The sequence below is a fragment of the Ambystoma mexicanum genome, chromosome 6q (assembly GCF_040938575.1).
Source record: "Ambystoma mexicanum isolate Mex_15411 chromosome 6q, UKY_AmexF1_1, whole genome shotgun sequence".
Lineage (NCBI taxonomy): Eukaryota > Metazoa > Chordata > Amphibia > Caudata > Ambystomatidae > Ambystoma > Ambystoma mexicanum.
In genome coordinates this window covers 1,123,938,655-1,123,956,115 of record NC_090937.1, presented here as the reverse complement: position 1 = coordinate 1,123,956,115, position 17,461 = coordinate 1,123,938,655, and the positions used below count along the sequence as shown (strand labels likewise).

Sequence of the window (17,461 nt, the reverse complement as noted above, 5' to 3'; positions counted from 1 at the left end):
TAGAACATGTGCAGGATGACCCTTCTCACTAACTGCGTTCTCTCACCATCGGTTCACCTATTCTCGGGGGAACCGCAGTGATGCCCACTAACTTCCTTGCTAGATGCTCTAGCCACAGGCCCATTAGGCAGAATACACTTGTGAAGAAATTACTTCTGCTCTGAAGGTATATGAAATTGGGTTGTGTCAAAACTGCCTACTCAGCCCCCACACGTCTACAAACCAACAGGGATCCCAATCATAAAGGTGAAATAGGCACAACTTAGAGATTTACCACCTTCTCCTTTTGTGGTAGCCTGGGCACAGAGGAAGGCTGTGTGAATGTGTGCTCATAGAAACCCAAACAACAAAGTACAATAATGCCAAAATAAAAGAATATCCAAACAAGGCCTACACAAATGCATACTTTTAATTACACAAATCAATTGTACACGCAACCATTAAAAATACTAGGAAAAACACCTCTGTAAAGCAAATGCACATACATACAGAATGTAATGATGCAGCACTGAGGGTATTTAGCAGGGAGGAAATCTAGGCCAAAAATGCAACAAGGAGTTCAAAAAGGATATTGACTGGTAAGGAAAAGGTGCAAAAGGGACTTAGCCAGTCCCTAAAGTCCCAAAAGGTGGACCTGAGCGATGGTGTCTGTTCACAGTACTTTATTCCAATGTTCACTGATTCCACAGCATTGAACAAGGCTTCAAGCTGTACAGCAATGATTGTTGAACCAGAGTCTGGTGCGGCGAGTCGTTCTGGTACAAGGTGTTGAGCTGGTGTCTAGTCCTTTTAAGAGGGAGCTCAGTGTGCCTCAATTGCGGTATTTGGGTTGTGCAGTTTGGATTGCTCACCAGGGTAGGTTCGAGTGTCTTATCAAAACATTGGTAAACACTGGTTCAGGTTCACGAGTGATGGAGTGCTCCAGCAGTTTGAGTCGAGGTTCGTCAGTTCAATGGGATAACCTTGGTGATCTGATGCAAGGTTCGAAGAGGCAATGGCTCTTGTCTGCAGCACTGGGCTGGTTGTTTGAGCCGAACTGGTGACATACTGCGCTTGGCACAATGCAGCAGCAAGCCTGTTCAATGGACACAAAGCATGAGTGGTTCAAAGCTCTGTAGAGTGCCAAAACAGCACCAGTGATTCCCACTGGTTTGAGTGCGATGAACATGGTTTGAAAGCATTTCGACCACTTTGATGTGGTAGAACAGTGATCCTGGCTGATCTGGCCCTCAGTGCTGTGTGTCCCACAGCAGGGGCTCTGCGACTGGGCGAGTCCTTTCAGGTTCTGCTCTCCCGGCCTGGGGAGGTTTGGTGAAAAGTGCAGTTTCTGGTTTTCTGCAAGAGTCACTCACAATGTTCCTTGCGAGTGAGCAGGCAAAGGTCTAAAGGAAATTTTAAAAAAAGCAAGCCTGCTTTAAGGGTTCCAATCCCTGTATTTTGTGACAAGTGGACCTTGCCTTCTTACATCATACCCAAAGTACTTTGCACTAAAGGAAGTGGAGGAGAAGGGAAGGGAAAGGAGGTACTGAGAGAAACAAAATGGCGGAATTCTTCCCCAGCTTTGCTAAGCTCCCTCTGACAACACTAACCCCGTCTTCACCTCAGACTGGGCAATCCAAGGCCATTTGGTATGCAACTCCCCTGTTCTGAGGCTAGCCCTTTAGTATAGGGTGTGCCTATTGATTCCTTTTTCATAGGACAGCTCCTGCTGAGAGGCTGTCTTGCTAAAGAGAGGTGTTACCTGTCCTCACAAATCAAGAGAGGCAGTTCCCACTGGCTATGGTCCTGCTGGGTACAGCAGATCCTGCCAGTTTAGGGAGAATACGCACAGCCTGTCCATGGCTGTACTAGCTCACAGTGATGATACACCTCAGATGTGCCTTTAATTATTATACGAAATACCAGCTATCCTACCCCGTTCTCGGGTCTTGCCTATGTTTAAAGTCTAAACTCTCATCAAGATGGTAATTCATTATAATTATGTGATTTTGGAAATCTTGGAACAGAGGTGCATATTTTAAATGTAGCCTCTGTGCTGAAGTGTCATCCCAGCTGTCAAGAGGTCACCTCTGACCTTTGAACCTGTTCTGTGCCACTGTAGGTCAGGCTCTGCCTTTCGAAATACTGATGTAGCGGGTGAATAGGTGTACACTATGCTTTTGACATGGAGTTTGATGGAGGGGGGGGTATCCAATTAGCATACAAATCCAAATAAGTCAGGGCTTCTACACCCTTGCCATATGGCCATCCTTCACACCATTGATAACAGTAACACATTTGGGATATAGAGAATATGGATTATTTGAATAGCTGATGACGTATTATATGCGACTATCCCTACATTGGAAATTGCATTGGTACTGAAAGGTGTCCAGGCCTATGTAATGCAGCCGGCTTATAAAGTAAACATACTCCCTATTCACATGAACATGCATGCCTATTCGAGATGTTGGAATATAAAATTAAGTGTTTAGGGACATGGGCACCCAGTGACTTCATATCATATCCATGACTTTGGTGTGGGCCCCCTCCTGGTGAAAATGCCCCCTCCAAATCTGGTGAGATGTATTATCCTACCCATAAGCTTGCCAGGAAGAATAGATATTTTAGAAAATAACACCATGTCTAGATTCATTTATCTAGGCCAAATTATTACAGCACAAATCCCCAGAATAGTACTAATTAACTTAAATGATGTTTTTTTCCAAATTGTTGTGAAGATGAAAAAGCCAGACTCACTTATTTACTGGTTGGAATAACACAATCCAGGCCAAATTGCAATGTGTAACATGTTGTACCTTTTGTAAAAATGTAGTATTAAAAAAAAAACATGATGGTTCAGGGTTCGATGAGCAGGAGCTAAAACCAGCTCAGTGGTGACCGGCATCACCCAGTCAGCAGGAGCTACCATTGGGGAATCAGTAAGGGAGTTAATAGCGCACTGCAAATGAGATGCACACTTTCACATTTTGGCAATTATGTATTATCTATTATGTTTAGATGTGTGCTACATGTGTCATAAATCTTCTTTATTAACATCATTAACATTCTCAAACACTCAAAGTTGATGTCACATAGGCATATTTATAAATCATCAGTGTCCTGGGGAGCCATATGTAGCTCCTGGTAACTGTCTTCAAGCTAACCAGGCTCTTCTAGGCTTGAAGTAGGAACTAAACAGCTGCCAGCAATTTCGAAACCTGTAGATGTCAAATTAAATATAAGTTGAATTCTGTGTATATCGCCTCTGCAAGGGAATGATATAAATGACATCTGATTTTTGACAAAGATCTGCTTTGTGTTCTCTTGCAGGTTTATATTGCGAGCTCTTCAAGGTACGATGTTTCCAACTCCACTGCTGCAGGCGAAGCAGTTTGATAGGCTGACCATTGATGATCAAAGGGCTGCGATTAGAAAGTGGAAAGAGGACCAGCTTCTGTATTGTGAAACCGACTACAAACACGTGCCAACGTGTTCAAGTTTTGAAGAGAGCATAGTCCCCACTCAAGAACAAAATTCCGGGGCATCTTTTGTTTTGCCAATGCCAGTATCTTCATCTCCCTGCAAATCACAAGTTTGTGAGGTTTCTCCTACGTCAGCCAAACATGGTAAAGATGAAGCTTTTGGAAGCACGTCCTCCTCCTTACCCACATCCCAAAACAAATCCCGTGAAGCAATTCTTAGTCCACATTCACGTTCCTCCTCCTCATCTGCATTTATGAATTTTACTTTCGAAGATGACAGTGACGATGCTTTAATGCACAAGGAACGCTTGAGTTCTTCCTCCATTGGAAATGAGTTTTCGGCTCATCCAGAGAAACCAGTATGCTGACTGTGGCCAACATGATTTGAAGGAAATGTGTTTTTACTTCGAATTAGTTGGTGGCAAGTACTTTTAAACGTCATTTTAGGATTCCTTTTATTATTTTAATGAATGTATTAGATGCTTGGTTATTGGACAAGGCTGAAAGGAGTGTTTTGTCCTCACAGTTGCATAACAGATTTGGTTTCCCATTTTTCTTACTGTGTCTTGAATTGTTTCTAATTGCTTTGGTCTGGTCAACGGCAATGTGGTCTTTGAGAAATGTTAAACACATACAGCACTGCAGTATTTTTCAAGTTTCCATCACAGATCCTTTCCAGAAAATGTTTTTTTCCTAAACGATATTTTCAGAGGAAATGTCCTTGCGAAGTGTTGCCGAAAAAATTCTCATGAAACTAGAATTAATCTAAAAAAGTTAGTACTTGAAATTAAGTCGTTCAACTGGTAAATAATAGCAGTGGTGGGCAATCCACCACTTTTTCAACACCTTGATTGGATACATTGTATAGAAAGTATTTGGCCTTTCTGTTCTGAATTGCACATACATAACATCAATATCGAAATTTCACCTTTTTGTTTGTTTTTCGCTGATCTAAAACAAGTTGATCACAAATCTGCTGTATGGAAAACTGAAAGCCTTTGTATCTTGACATATTTGGGTGCACTAGTATCGGACAGAGTATGCATCAAAAGAAATTGGTGAAAGTTATATAGCCAAAACTGTAACCATCTTCTTTAAATTGTTGACTCTGAATCTCATTGTCTGTTTGACAACCAATATGGTTTTCTACATGCTAGGATGCAGATCAGGCAGCTACCAATGTATTAAGAGTGATATCAGTGAAAAACTGCCATTTGCAGATAAATCAGCCTGGATAGGTAGCAATTTTGAGACCATGCTAGATGACCACATCTGGGCTACGGTGTAAAGTAGGCCGGCATTAGCATGGCAATTTTAAATCTTCTCTCTTGTTTATGCCCTCTTGTATTTAGCTAGTCTGTTGGACACCAATGTATTTTTCCCCCTAAAACCACTTTTAAAAAGGTGTGTTATACTTTGACAGTTTTTTAATTAAAATATATACATATTTTAGAGACTATGGGACAAAAGAAAAACATACGGAGGCAAGTGCAGGGTTTTGCGCTTGCTTCTTAACAGCACTGTATCTCTTCTGATTTTGACCATTGTCTCCCAATGCACTGTTGTTTCGGCTGCCTAATGGGGTTGTCTGTACTAGTTATGTACGCCTTGTCACTAGATTGTTAACCTGTCATCTGTGCATGCAGTTCTTTTTGCTTTTCAGGGGAGAATGTATGTCTAAATGATGCCTTTAGTGTCTCTGTCCCCAAGTTCGCAGTTAGACCCGTTTCTTCAGGGAGAGTGTCTGCCAGAATAGATGAATGCTGCTTCCCTTAATGAAAGTTTGCCTAGAGTATATGAATGTATTCATCCTTCATGGATGTCTTTTTTTTTTTTAATGCATTTTCTTTCACACATGTTTTTGCAATTGTCTGATTACAATCGCAACTTTCACTTCTGCTACTTAGGTTGTCAGTTGTTTTGTGCCGCAGCCTACCCCTCCGCGTCAGAACAATTATGCCCACTTTCCCTAGCCCCTATTATCTATATGCAGAGATTTCCTGCTGGTTGTTTTTTTTTTTTGTTTTAAAGGAATTCATTTTTTTATTTGATTGAATATATATTTGTTTATTGGAAAATAGCCTGACTGTATTTTATTTCTCTGCAGGCATTTGATTTTCATTGTCATCAATTGTATATCATACCCTGTCCCTGAAAAGTAATTTAGACTCCATTGAGACTCAAGTGCCAAGATAGTTGCTTACACTCATTGGGACATTTATCTAAAAATAAACACAGATTCTATACACATTTTATGATTGAAGTCCACACAGCTGATACTCTGTAGGTTTCATGACTGGAATATTTGCTCTAATGTAGGCAATTAACAAGGAAGTCATGTCTAAGTGAAAATACCTCTGCCAGACCAAGCCTAGGAATGTTTTAAAACTTGAAGTCATTTCCTTAAAACTTGGAAACTTAAAAAGTTAAATATTTCTGTAATGTTCATGATTATATCCTATTAATAATCGCTTCTGTGCAATTCATTGTACTTCAGATTGGCTATGGGAGGAAACCTGTCTCCACCCTAAAAAATAGATCTATTTTTCATCGCTAAAATGCACTTAACTGAGGTCTGAGTCTAAAGCTGGAGGGTGCTCAGCCCAGTACACCAGAAATGAAGGTAGACTGAATATGGCAAAAACGGAAAGCACCTTTGTTTTAACATGAATTTTCGATCTGATGTACAAAAATTACTTTTTACATTTTTATGTCTTTGTAAGTATGTGAATATTGATTACTCTTATGATTTTATATATGAACTGTGAATAAAGAACCATACTGTGTTTGTAGAATGGTTGTTTCATTTTGTAATTAAAGTTGATTCAGAAAGGAAGTGTGCAATAGAAGGGTAACTAGACAGTCAAGTGTTTACAGAAATGTTTGTTGGATAAAAAATCTGCACAATATGTCAAGATGACCCTTCTTCCAAGACTCCTCCTCTCAAATATGGAGAGGACAGATGAGGGTGCGGTCATCATGAGAAGTTAAGGAGGGAGGCCATGATGGGAAGGACAACACGGACACATCTTCCAAAACAGCAGCTGCGGGTACAAATCTGTGCAATCTTCTCAAGTTTCAACTAGCAATAAAGGTCTTACCATACCAAATACACCCTTAACCATCCAAATTATCATAGTGTTTGAATTGTATTTTATCCAACCCATACTGCAGCAATAGTGCCTCTATTGGCATTTTAGCCAACAACCTAGAATTGCATGTCTACTATTTTAGGACCTCGATTTTACGACAATACAGTCCAAACAAACGAAAGCCCCTGGGCTTTACTAATAATATTCATCCGACTATATAGATGTAACACAAGCATTATTGGCTTAGAAGCCAGATCACTGCTGCATGGATCGAAATTGGGATTTGTTGACCGGGAGCAAAAAGCAGCTCCTGGGTATCTGGCATAACCAGTTGTGCCGGAGCTTCCTCTAGGGAACCAGGAGCTAGTACAGACTGCGCAGAAAATCTAACTTTGCTCAAGATGGATAACTGTGATGCTGGAAATGCATCAGAGGGACAGGGCCTCCGAATCCTTGTCCTTTATTGCTTTATCATGTATGTTCTGTCTTGTATTCCACGCAGGAGTTCATGTGGGACTCCTGGTGGTGCGGCTCTTCCTCTTTTTGGTTTGGTGTACAGATCCTTGGGATACCCTTATGGCACCCATGGGTGGAGGTGCAACCCTGTACCCCTAGTGTATGTTTTTGGCCACTTGTGTGTGGCCCACAGAGCAGGGTATGGGCTAGTGGCAGCTCCATGCTGAATTTGACAGGTGCTCTGGGTATCCTCCATTTTGGGATACCCAGGCCCTGCTATTGGAGTCAATTGATTCCTGGTAGGAGACAAGATGGCCCCTGTGGCCTCTTGCTTTCTATCGCTGGTTACCTTGTTTTTCCCAAAGTCCCGGGAAGCCCTGACTGGCTGTTGGATGGAAGTTACATATATGGTATTGTGGGGAAGTCCAGGCCAGACCGGCTGGAGCCTTCCCAATGACTGTATGTTGTGGGTACGCTCGTGGGATGGGACCTGGGTGAATGGAGAGTGTGACGAATACGCATTTCATGTCATGCGTGTCTGGTATCTGTGTGAGTGACACAATGACTGAGACAGCCCTGCCTGAAACTGGTATGAGTTCAGTGTGGAGTGCTGAATGGCTGGGTACTTGTCCCAATACACATTCCTTGTGAGTGTCTGGAGGGAGGAGAATGGCCTGGATGCACTGTTAGCCTGATTGGCTGGCTGCCTGCCTGAATGCCCTTCTGAATGATTGGTTGCCTGAGTGTGACCCACCAGAGTGAATGAGAGACCAACAGTATATCTGGCGATCTCTCACTGATGGAAATCGTTCAGAAGCTGAAGTTGATACTTGATGCTTAACCTTGAAGCCCACTGGAAAAAGAACTGCTTTTGCTGTCCATTGCCAATCTCAAAGCTGCTCTGCCTTCAAGAACCGATCGAAGAAAGTTCCTGGCTAGGAGACCTCTCCTGAGCTGCGAGGACCATCGGGCACCAGCTGACCTTCGCCGAAGCGCCCTGGAAGTCAGTCCTTGAAAGGCTGCCGACCGGAGACTAGGACTGCCGCGGAATCACAAAGCGAAGCGCACAGAGATTGAAGTCCATCACCGGCGACGACCGCCGTCGCCAACCGGAGCCGCAGTGCTCCTTTGCATAAGAACACTTTGAAACAAGGACTACCTTGCTCATCACCGTCGACCACTTTCGTCCTGTCAGAGAAAGTGAAGGTCTTCGACTGCGGAGAATCCGCCGGTGGGTTTCTCGACACCCTTGCTGGCCCAAAGTTCTTCAGTAACTCTTTGCGGCAACAAACGTTCATCGTCGAAGGGCAGCGCATGGCTCATCTTTGCAGGACGTCCACGGCCGATCAGCGACGAGCACCGCCAGGACTGATGCTGCTGCCTCAATGCCTTTGTTCACCCTTTTCATCCCGTGACCTGCTATGTGCTGAGGATCTATTCCCCAGAAGTGACAGGCCACCCACCTGGGAAAGAGGAAACTCTTCAGCAGACCTCGACCACATCTTTATAAGCAGGCTCTTAGCAGCTTTGACCACTTCGTTCGAGGTATGGAGGTCCTCGGCTAGCGACCATAACCTGCTTGTACTGAAATGGACGTCCACGAAGCTCGTGAACTTATTCATGCCTGCACAAGTGGAGGTAAACAACCAGCAAAACCGCTTAAGACTCTCAGAATCCTCGATCCTAAAGATACAGGCACAATATTTGGCAACCGGAAACGAGCACAACCCACTGAGTGACCTGCAATTACCAGATTACCAACCTCTTCTGGTACCTTTCAGAGCTAAACCTGCTGGCCCCAGACAAAACAACGAAGGTGCTAGACATCAATACAGCAAAGAACTTGTCCTAAGACGGAGATCAGTAAGGTGTGCCAGAAGAAAATTTGGTGTCTTTCCTTCACCCGAAAATCTGGCAACCTTGAACCAAGAAAAGAAATCTTACAAATCATGGCTCAGGTTCCATCGTAGTAATCTTTACCAACAAGACGCCGAAGCGATGCTGAAGCTTGTCTGCGGTCACCACCCCCGAGAGTTCTGGGCGCTCTTAAGATCTTCTCTGTCGCCTCACGAGACCTCACCATCAAATCCAATCGGGGAAATAACCTGGATAACATTCTATTCAAATCTGTTCAAAGCTCCCGCATTGTCAACCTCTTTTGAACTTACAACAAAACGAGTACCATGGATAGATTTGAGCGATGAATCTGAGATTCTCAAAGTCCTGCAGAATTTGAAACCATCGCGAGCACCTGGCCCGGACGGAATAACAAATCTCGACCTAAAAAAATATCCAAGTCAGTGGGCTGTGTTGATTAGTGAAATCTTTAAACGCTGCAAACAGGCTTGGCAAATTCCGGCATCATGGACAACATCCATCATAGTCCCGATATTCAAAAAGGGAGGGAAAGAAGATCCTAAAAATTACCGCCCGATCGCACTCCTGGATACGGTTGGCAAGGTGTTTGGTTCTCTATTACTTCAAAAATTTCAGGACTGGGCCAGGGAGGCCGAATGCGCCGACCCGTTTCAAACGGGATTTACTAAAAACAGCGGTACGACCACTAACATCATGTTTCTCAGTACACTCAAAAGCAAGGTGCTGGGAGGAGGCCCTAGAGTGTTTCTAGCGTTCATAGATCTGGCTCAAGCTTTTGATCAAGTAAATCGTGAGCGCTTGTGGAGAAAACTGAGTCTTTGGAAATGCCCGGCCGAACTGCTTCAACCGATTCAAGCTCTACACCAAGAAACAAGGGTGCGAGTGAGACTAACTCAGGCTGGTTTGTTGTCCTCTGAAATCCCGGTGGATCGCGGTGTGAAACAGGGTTGCCCCCTTGCTCCGTCACTCTTTATTGCTTACCTCGGCGACTTCAAAGCCTCGGAGCAAATGATCCGCTCCTTTCCACCGACTTTGGGCAAAGTGAAAACATCGAGACTACTCTACGCTGATGACCTAATCTTAATGGACTTGACTCCTATCGGTCTTCAGCGTCAACTCGACCATCTGGCGGCATATATTCAAACGAATGATCTAACTATAAACACGGCCAAAACAAAGATCCTGACAATGGAAAAACACAAGCGACCAAAGGAAAAACTTGCCTGGTACCTGGATGGGGTAGCACTGGAAAAAGTCACAAACATCACATACTTGGGAGTAGCATTGGACTGCTCGAGTATAAATGCAACTCTCCAAAGTTGCCTAATGACTAAAGCAAGAAACCTAGCGGCACAAGGCAGGGCATTGGACAACAAGTTTGGAGGTTTTTCCCTGTTACCCCTGATAAAATTCTACAAAATGAAGGTGGTGCCATCCCTCACCTATGCCGCAGAAGCTCTCCCGCATACACCCACAAATTTGTGGCTGAAGTTAGAGGGTCTATTTTGGCGCACTGTTCTAGGTTTCCCCAAGTCTGTGCCGGCTCTGTTGATCAGAAGAGAGCTTGGCCTATTATCGTTGGAAGGGACCATGGAAACTAAATCGATGATGCTGTACAGGAAGATGCTACTTTCAGACTGTCCTTATGTGCTAGCTATTGTACGCACTGAACTATTGACATCTTCCTCTTCTGTGCTCAAATCCTGGGAAAGGGCTCGTAAAATGAAGCTTGCGGAAATCAATTCCTCGGAGCAGGATCTTATCAGCAATCCGTTAAAAATAAAAAGGAAAATCAGTGAGCTTGACTGGATTGAAACCCTGAACAATGCATCTAAAGCTAAATCAGTCAGCCATTTGCCGCCCCATGAGAGCAAATTAAACACTGTTCCGAATTACCTGAGTAAATTCCCTAACAAAGCCGCCAGAAACTTGTTTTTGAGAGCGCGTCTAAATTTACTGCCGACACACGAGATACTAAAACTCAGAGGACAAAGTAATTCGAACACATGTCGTTTTTGCAAAAATGAGACACATGTAGAAACTATACGCCATCTCCTTTTAAATTGCCCAGGAACCAGAGCCGTAGGCGAGAAATTTCTGTTACCACACCTTTCTGCATCGTATATCAGGGAAGAAGAAACGTGGTGGACGCGCCTGATGAGCGGAGAAAGAAATACCTGGACTATAGCCACCACACAGACTTTGAAGTTTATTCTATCTCTCTGAAAATCCAGCCCAATTTTTTTTTTCTTTTTTTCCACTTCGGCTTCACCTCGCTTCAGTTTCTTTTTCTTTTCTTTCTCCCTCTTATTCCTTAATTCCGAGCTTCATCCTTTGTTCTTCACTTCGTTTTGATTCCAATTTCGTTTGTAAAAATCATTAATTTGATTAAATCAACTAAATAAATAAATGCCTTTGTTCACCCTTTTCTTTGTGGGATATCGACGATCCATGGCTCCTGCTTTAACGGGGGTCCACTCAAGAAGGATCTGTCTTATAAGCAATATATGGACTGGGCTTGTGTTAGATCTTTATTTTACAGGTTGCCCAGGTGGGGGGATCCTCATACACAACGGTGCCTAGGGGTAGGGGCCCAGTGTTCTGCCAATTGTTTAACCAACTTGTTTTCCTCCCAAGTCTATCGTTGATACCTTTTTGTTATATTGAATTGTATGCTATTTGAACTGTCTACAGTTGATGCATTTTAATGGAATCAAAGAGTAATTGTGGTACCACATAGAAACTGTATATATTTACCATTCTATATTAACTTGAGCACAAAGTGTGTTATTGTGATTGTGTACATAACTTGAGCCTATTTATATAAAGACCTGTGTTTTCACTAACATAGTGTGTGGACATTCCTTTGTGGGTGCTTGGGGACTACTGTACTTAAGAACCAGCCTTCATCACCTCATGAAAGCTAAGCCTTGATTGCTCGTCCATTGCTACCAACAATAGAGAATCTTGGCTGGGGTTCCCTGTGCTTCCACTCTACCATATAGAGAGCAGGAGTACAGACACCCCCCTCCAGTCTTTACAAAAACGGTTTGTCCATTTCATGTTATCCAATATGCTGGAAATGTTCATTAAGTGGGTTCTCTATCATCCTTTATATACATCCCCAAACATACATATGTAACATCACATAGATAGGTTTGTATGGCTCCATTTGCCCCAGGAGTCAAAAGTAGGCCTGGTAGCTGTTGGTTTCAAGCTAACCAGGCTTCCCTTAGCTATGACCAGGAGCTAAATAGCTCCCAGCTCCTGGCAATTTCGAACCCTGCTGCTGGGTATCAAGTTGATTGGTTTATGCTGGTATTGTAAGAAGACAGAGGGGTCCATGTGTCACTAAAACCTAGTCTGTACATCCGGACTGGTCTACAACAGTTCTGACTAATTATTCATTGCATGTATTTTGAACAGGTTTCCCATTTTGGTGTAATAAGAGAGCCACACATTGTTCTACACTGTTTTCTCTATCATGGTCACTCCCAGCTCAGTCAACCATTCATCTTTTCTCTTGACTTGGCACTCCGGTTCTGATGGCTTCCTCTCAGATTTAACAGACGGGGTGTTGAAACAGGCTTAGCCTTAAAGTGTGAGAATTGGCAGTGCGCCGAACAGTCCTCTGTGAAATTTAACAATTTTCTTTTAAGCAGTGAAAGGGGTTCATACTTCCTTACATAGGCAGTTTGTATTTGAAGTCCACCATATCTTGTTGTTTTCATATATCACATACCTTTGACATGTTTGGCTGGCTTCTATTACACTAGTGGTTGATTTTTTAAGGGGGAAAATATTGGTGTTGATTTAAAAAGTTTGCATGCTTTTGACTTTAACAAAATACAACTAATCTATTTTGTATGTGTGATAAATGTTTGACACATTTGTAATTCTGATAGTCTTCTTTTGAATAGGACACCACACATTTTATCCATTTAGATTAATCTGCACCATACCAACAGTGCATGGTGTAACATCCAAATAGTTTTAATGCAGCACTATATGTTGCATGTCTTATGTTTAGGACACTTGTGAACCAAAGTTTACCTTTCAGTAAGATACATTATATCATGCACTTGAGAGGGACAGAAAAGCGGGAAGGCACAGGAATAACATTGGTGGGATTGAATATAAAAATGAGACCTGTTCTACTGAAAAATAGGGGGTAATTCAGGTGTAGGCTTCATGCGCTCTCCTGTTAGTGCAACATCTTATTCAGCAGGACTCTTCTCCGAAAAAGACACTACTCTCTGTGCCTGGTAAGTAGAACAGCTAACCGAAGTCTCTGCTGACCCAATATTTGCAGTCAAAAGCTCCACAAGTCCTGACCCGCTGCATATGGTCAGCAAGGTTTAGCAAATACAGTGATACTTTGGCAGTGTCAGAACATCCTTCTACGAATATGGTGAGCACAAACTACCCAATTATTCACATCTTTATACAGAGATGGAAACAATTTGAATACAAACCTAACTGAAAGCAATGCCATCATACTAACAAGGATGATTCCTTAAACTGACGGTTGTGCGTGCAAGCGCTCTACACATGCTTAGCTGCTGTACACCTCCAAAAATATTCAATCACTCTTTAGTTTGACAGCATCCTCCTATTTATCTGGTTCATATTTTAGATTGTTTTAAATGTATTGTTTGATTGAAACCTTTAATAGCTCATTAACAACTGACTTAACTTTGCCCTTATTGTTTAAAAAGAAAATGACCCTCATTAGGACCCTGGCGCTAAGTGTTTAACGGTGCTGTAAAAGGCTGTGGCGCCGTTAACACTTAGCGCCTTACTGCGAGGTCCCTTTGCGGGACCCGACCTGAACGGCTGGTCTAGACCGGCCGTTAAAGTAGGGACCCGCAAAGGGACCTTGGTGCTAAGTACGGTACCGCAATTTGCGGTACCATACTTTGCGCCTTCCCCAGTCCCATTGAGCCCTATGGGGCAAAAATGGGAATGGGGAAGGGCCAATGTTCAATGGGGAATTACCCCCCCGCTAACCTTGGAATGGGGTGGTAATTCCCCATTGAACATTGGCGGACTCGTTACGATACCGGCACCAACCATGGTGCTAATAGCGCCATGGTTTAGCGCCAGTATCGTAATGAGGGCCATTGTTTCTTTGACCAACCTTCGTTTCCCTGAGGAATTGCATTGTGTGAAATGTACTAACGTTTGATGATGATCACTGATTTTAAATTAAGAGTGTTAGCTGCTTGACTGCTTTGGTGTTCTATCTGGCGAGAGAGTCTTTACCCCATTGCCTTGCTGAGAGGAGGAGCCTGCTGCCTAAAAGCCTACCTGGTGCGTAGAGGCTTGGCTGAGTCGGCCCACAGATATCGACAAAATCAAAAGGCGTTGCGACCAGGTCTGAGCGTGCTACTAGAGTGACCTTTGCCACGCTGATCCTTTGTCCGTCCACACTTGCTGCTATCTGGAGGAGGTCGAGACTGGTCCTGTAATCGGGGCAGCTGGGACAGGTGGAGAGACCAGCGACCCCATGCATCCAACGTCTCCCAGGGAGGGAAGGCCTCAGTGTGCACCCCAAGTTTGTCCACATGTATCCCTTCATAAAGAAACTACACCTGTTGGTGGCCACGATGAGCGGGTTATTCCTACCGGTGTCATGGCAGACAGAATTGACAGAACTGAGAAAGGGACACCGCCAACGCTGCCTTCCAAGCCTAAGCTTGCATTCAATAAGGTTAGTCCAGGAGGTGGGGGGATAACACCTTGAGTGACGACCTCCTAGGCACAACCAGTCCGCCGTGCCCGTTCATGATTAAAGTGTCTATAAATACGAGCACAGCCCTATACATTAACAACAACGCTAGTAGTCACACAGCCCTCTGATATAAAGGTGGTGGAGGCTGATCTGAATACCTTAGAACCTACTGACTGTCACGAGGTAAACATAACGGGAGGGGGCCGGGCAGCCTTAATAGTCTCACCGCAGCCCTTGGCGCGTGAAATAGGGCTTCGAGCTCACAGTGACCTAACAAGAGCAACTGCCATCCCCTGTCTGAAAGAAAGCGAAATGGACCCTGAATGCGGATTATTGGCAATATTGGCAACACCGGCTACCTCAGTGGAACATAGTTGTGTGGTGAATACAAACGCAACTCGCCCTCCAAGTGAACTCACCACTGAAGCCACCATAGCCCCAGTACACAGGTATCCCAGCTGTGTCACCGATGACGGAGATAGCGCAGCTAAATCTACGCAACTACCATTACCGGCAATGGGCATTCGGCCTGCTGCTGACACGAGAAACCCAACATTTCAGGGCCCCTCAAGGGCAACTTTGGCAACAATCGAATAAATATAGGCAGCGATAAAAACCCACATTTTGAGGCTAGAACGAACAGAACAAACATTTTTCTTTCACTGAACAAACCTTAGAAAAGTATATGGAAACCACCAGGCCTATCAGTGGGCAGCCAACCTAGAGGTCACTGTTTTTTTTTTTATCAGCGCTCCACACCTAAAGCCACTAAGTGTTTGGGCCCACAGTCCTTACACGGTGACTCACAAAGGGATGTAGAATTTCCAGATCACTTGTTGATCGAGACCTCCTTGCTGATGGAAAAAACTGGGTCGAGTCTCGGAGACCCATACATAGCGGATTTTAATAAAGGAGGTCCGCTCCCTGGTGCGTGTAATACTTTGACCACACGGCAAGAGGGTCAAACCCAGGAAGCACCGTATGTGAACAAGCCATCTGCCCACCCTGCTAATCTAGATAATGATGTGCATCAAAGTACCACATCGAAGACACACCTGAGGTACTCTTAATTATCCTCACAAGAGAGTGCGTCTAGATTCGCTGGAAGAACTCATAGACACAAGGGCAAGGACCAAACTTTATGCCTTTTTGACAACCCAGACTGATGAGGAAATTGCAACATGCCCGTCTACCTGGGGTGCTCAAGGAAGACTGAGAGAATTGGATTTTTTGGCAATTTCGTCACCCGCAGCAACCATGGCCCCGTTCATGAAACTGTATGAACAACTAGGGGACCAACTGAAAGATCAGACAATTATGCTGGCGGTGCTCCATTCAAAAATGATATTCGTGGAGGGTTTCATGACTGCCATTCAGAGTAATCTAGATACAAGCACGGCCAAGGTCTCAGACTTGCTGCTCGTCATACTTGATCCTATAATCGAGCAAAAGGAAAACGGGAGAACCTTGCGAGGCTTTGACCCAAAAGATATACATCTATCCAACTTGGGGGATTACGGAATGTTGCCATCACAATCCGACCAACCTGAGGCACCTTGACAGCAGAGCAAATTGGCCCAGAATCAAGGTTTTCAAGCTCTGCACTCATCCATTTGAGACAGGGTTCCCTTTTCTGCAGGCTTCAGAATCCAAGTTGTTATTTCCCACTTCCTGTGTGTTTCAGTTTATATATTGTCTAATACTCATACGTCCCTTTCCTCCAACCTTGTGGGCATCCCCGAGCATGGGGATGGTACTGGAACATTTGGCAGTGGAAAATTGAGCTTCCCTTTTAAATTTAGTATAGCGCACATGGGTACACCCCGCCAAGGCCCCATCCTTCGCTGCCTCACCTCAGTCCCTTGTTCCATGCAGATGGTGTTGCACCTGGAAGCCAGCACAGACACATTATTTGCTTTCCGCTTGCTCCCAGTTTTGTTTTTTCATTCTTATTTAACATCACTTTGGTGCCTTGCCTCCTCCAACACGTGTCGGCTGCAGGAGGCTTCATGACATGTACCTCATGCAACCACTCGTTCCTGGCCTCGGACTCCCACGCACTCCGTCTTGAGTGTTTGGGGCCCGACCACTGCTGAGACATATGTTCGGATTTCAGGGCTCTTGGTCACAGGGCATTGAAGAATCGGTTGGTGCGGTGGAGGGAGATCTTTCACACTTTGCCACACCTTATGGACTCTCTGCAGGACCTCTCATTAACACGAGTTATAAAGAAGGGATCTGAGCCCAGCAGAGGGAGATCCGGGGTGAACCGTGAGTCACCCGAGAGAGAATACTTTTGTGAATACTTCTTTCTTTTTCATGATCATTTCCACACACTATTTGTGAATTAGCGGTAAGGATTGGCAATAGTTCTTTTTTAGTATAGGCACTGCATTCTTTATTATTTGATGGTCGTAGCTGGCTCCCATCTTAGATTTTAGGTTTACATAGGTGTTTATCACACCCCTTTTGAAAGTTCAACTGTGGTCACTTGTGTCTGTCTGTCTTCGAACCATGCCTTCCTTACACCCTGCAGGCCTGCGTCACAAGGTTACAAGTGAGATGTCGACAGTTCTTGCCAAATGTCTACAATATTGTGCCAAGTAACACCCCCAATTGTGAAAGTTCTATAACATATTGGTGTTTGCCTATTATCTGCTATATAACCGGCACCCTAGGGGTGGGCCCTGGAGACGTTGTGTGCTGACTGCCTGAAAACTTGCCCTGCTGTGTTCCCTGCTGATCAGCTGATTACTCTGTATTTGCTACGTAATACAAGAAGCTTTGTTGATCACAAGTCTGTGTCTGATCTCCTTATTTGCTGCAAACTTAGGCCG

The 17,461-nt window shown here is 44.1% G+C and overlaps 1 protein-coding gene across 2 annotated transcripts in view; it reads left to right on the top strand.

The window, feature by feature from the left end:
• ATP10D (ATPase phospholipid transporting 10D (putative)) overlaps positions 1 to 6,259 on the top strand; it is a 2,065,840-nt gene extending 2,059,581 nt beyond the window's left edge. For both annotated transcript variants that reach the window (XM_069631716.1, XM_069631715.1), the window contains one exon: positions 3,313 to 6,259. In XM_069631716.1, the coding sequence (XP_069487817.1) occupies positions 3,313 to 3,832 (520 nt within the window). In that variant the 3' untranslated portion in view covers positions 3,833 to 6,259. The remainder of the gene's footprint in view (positions 1 to 3,312) is intronic.
• Positions 6,260 to 17,461: the final 11,202 nt, after the last annotated feature.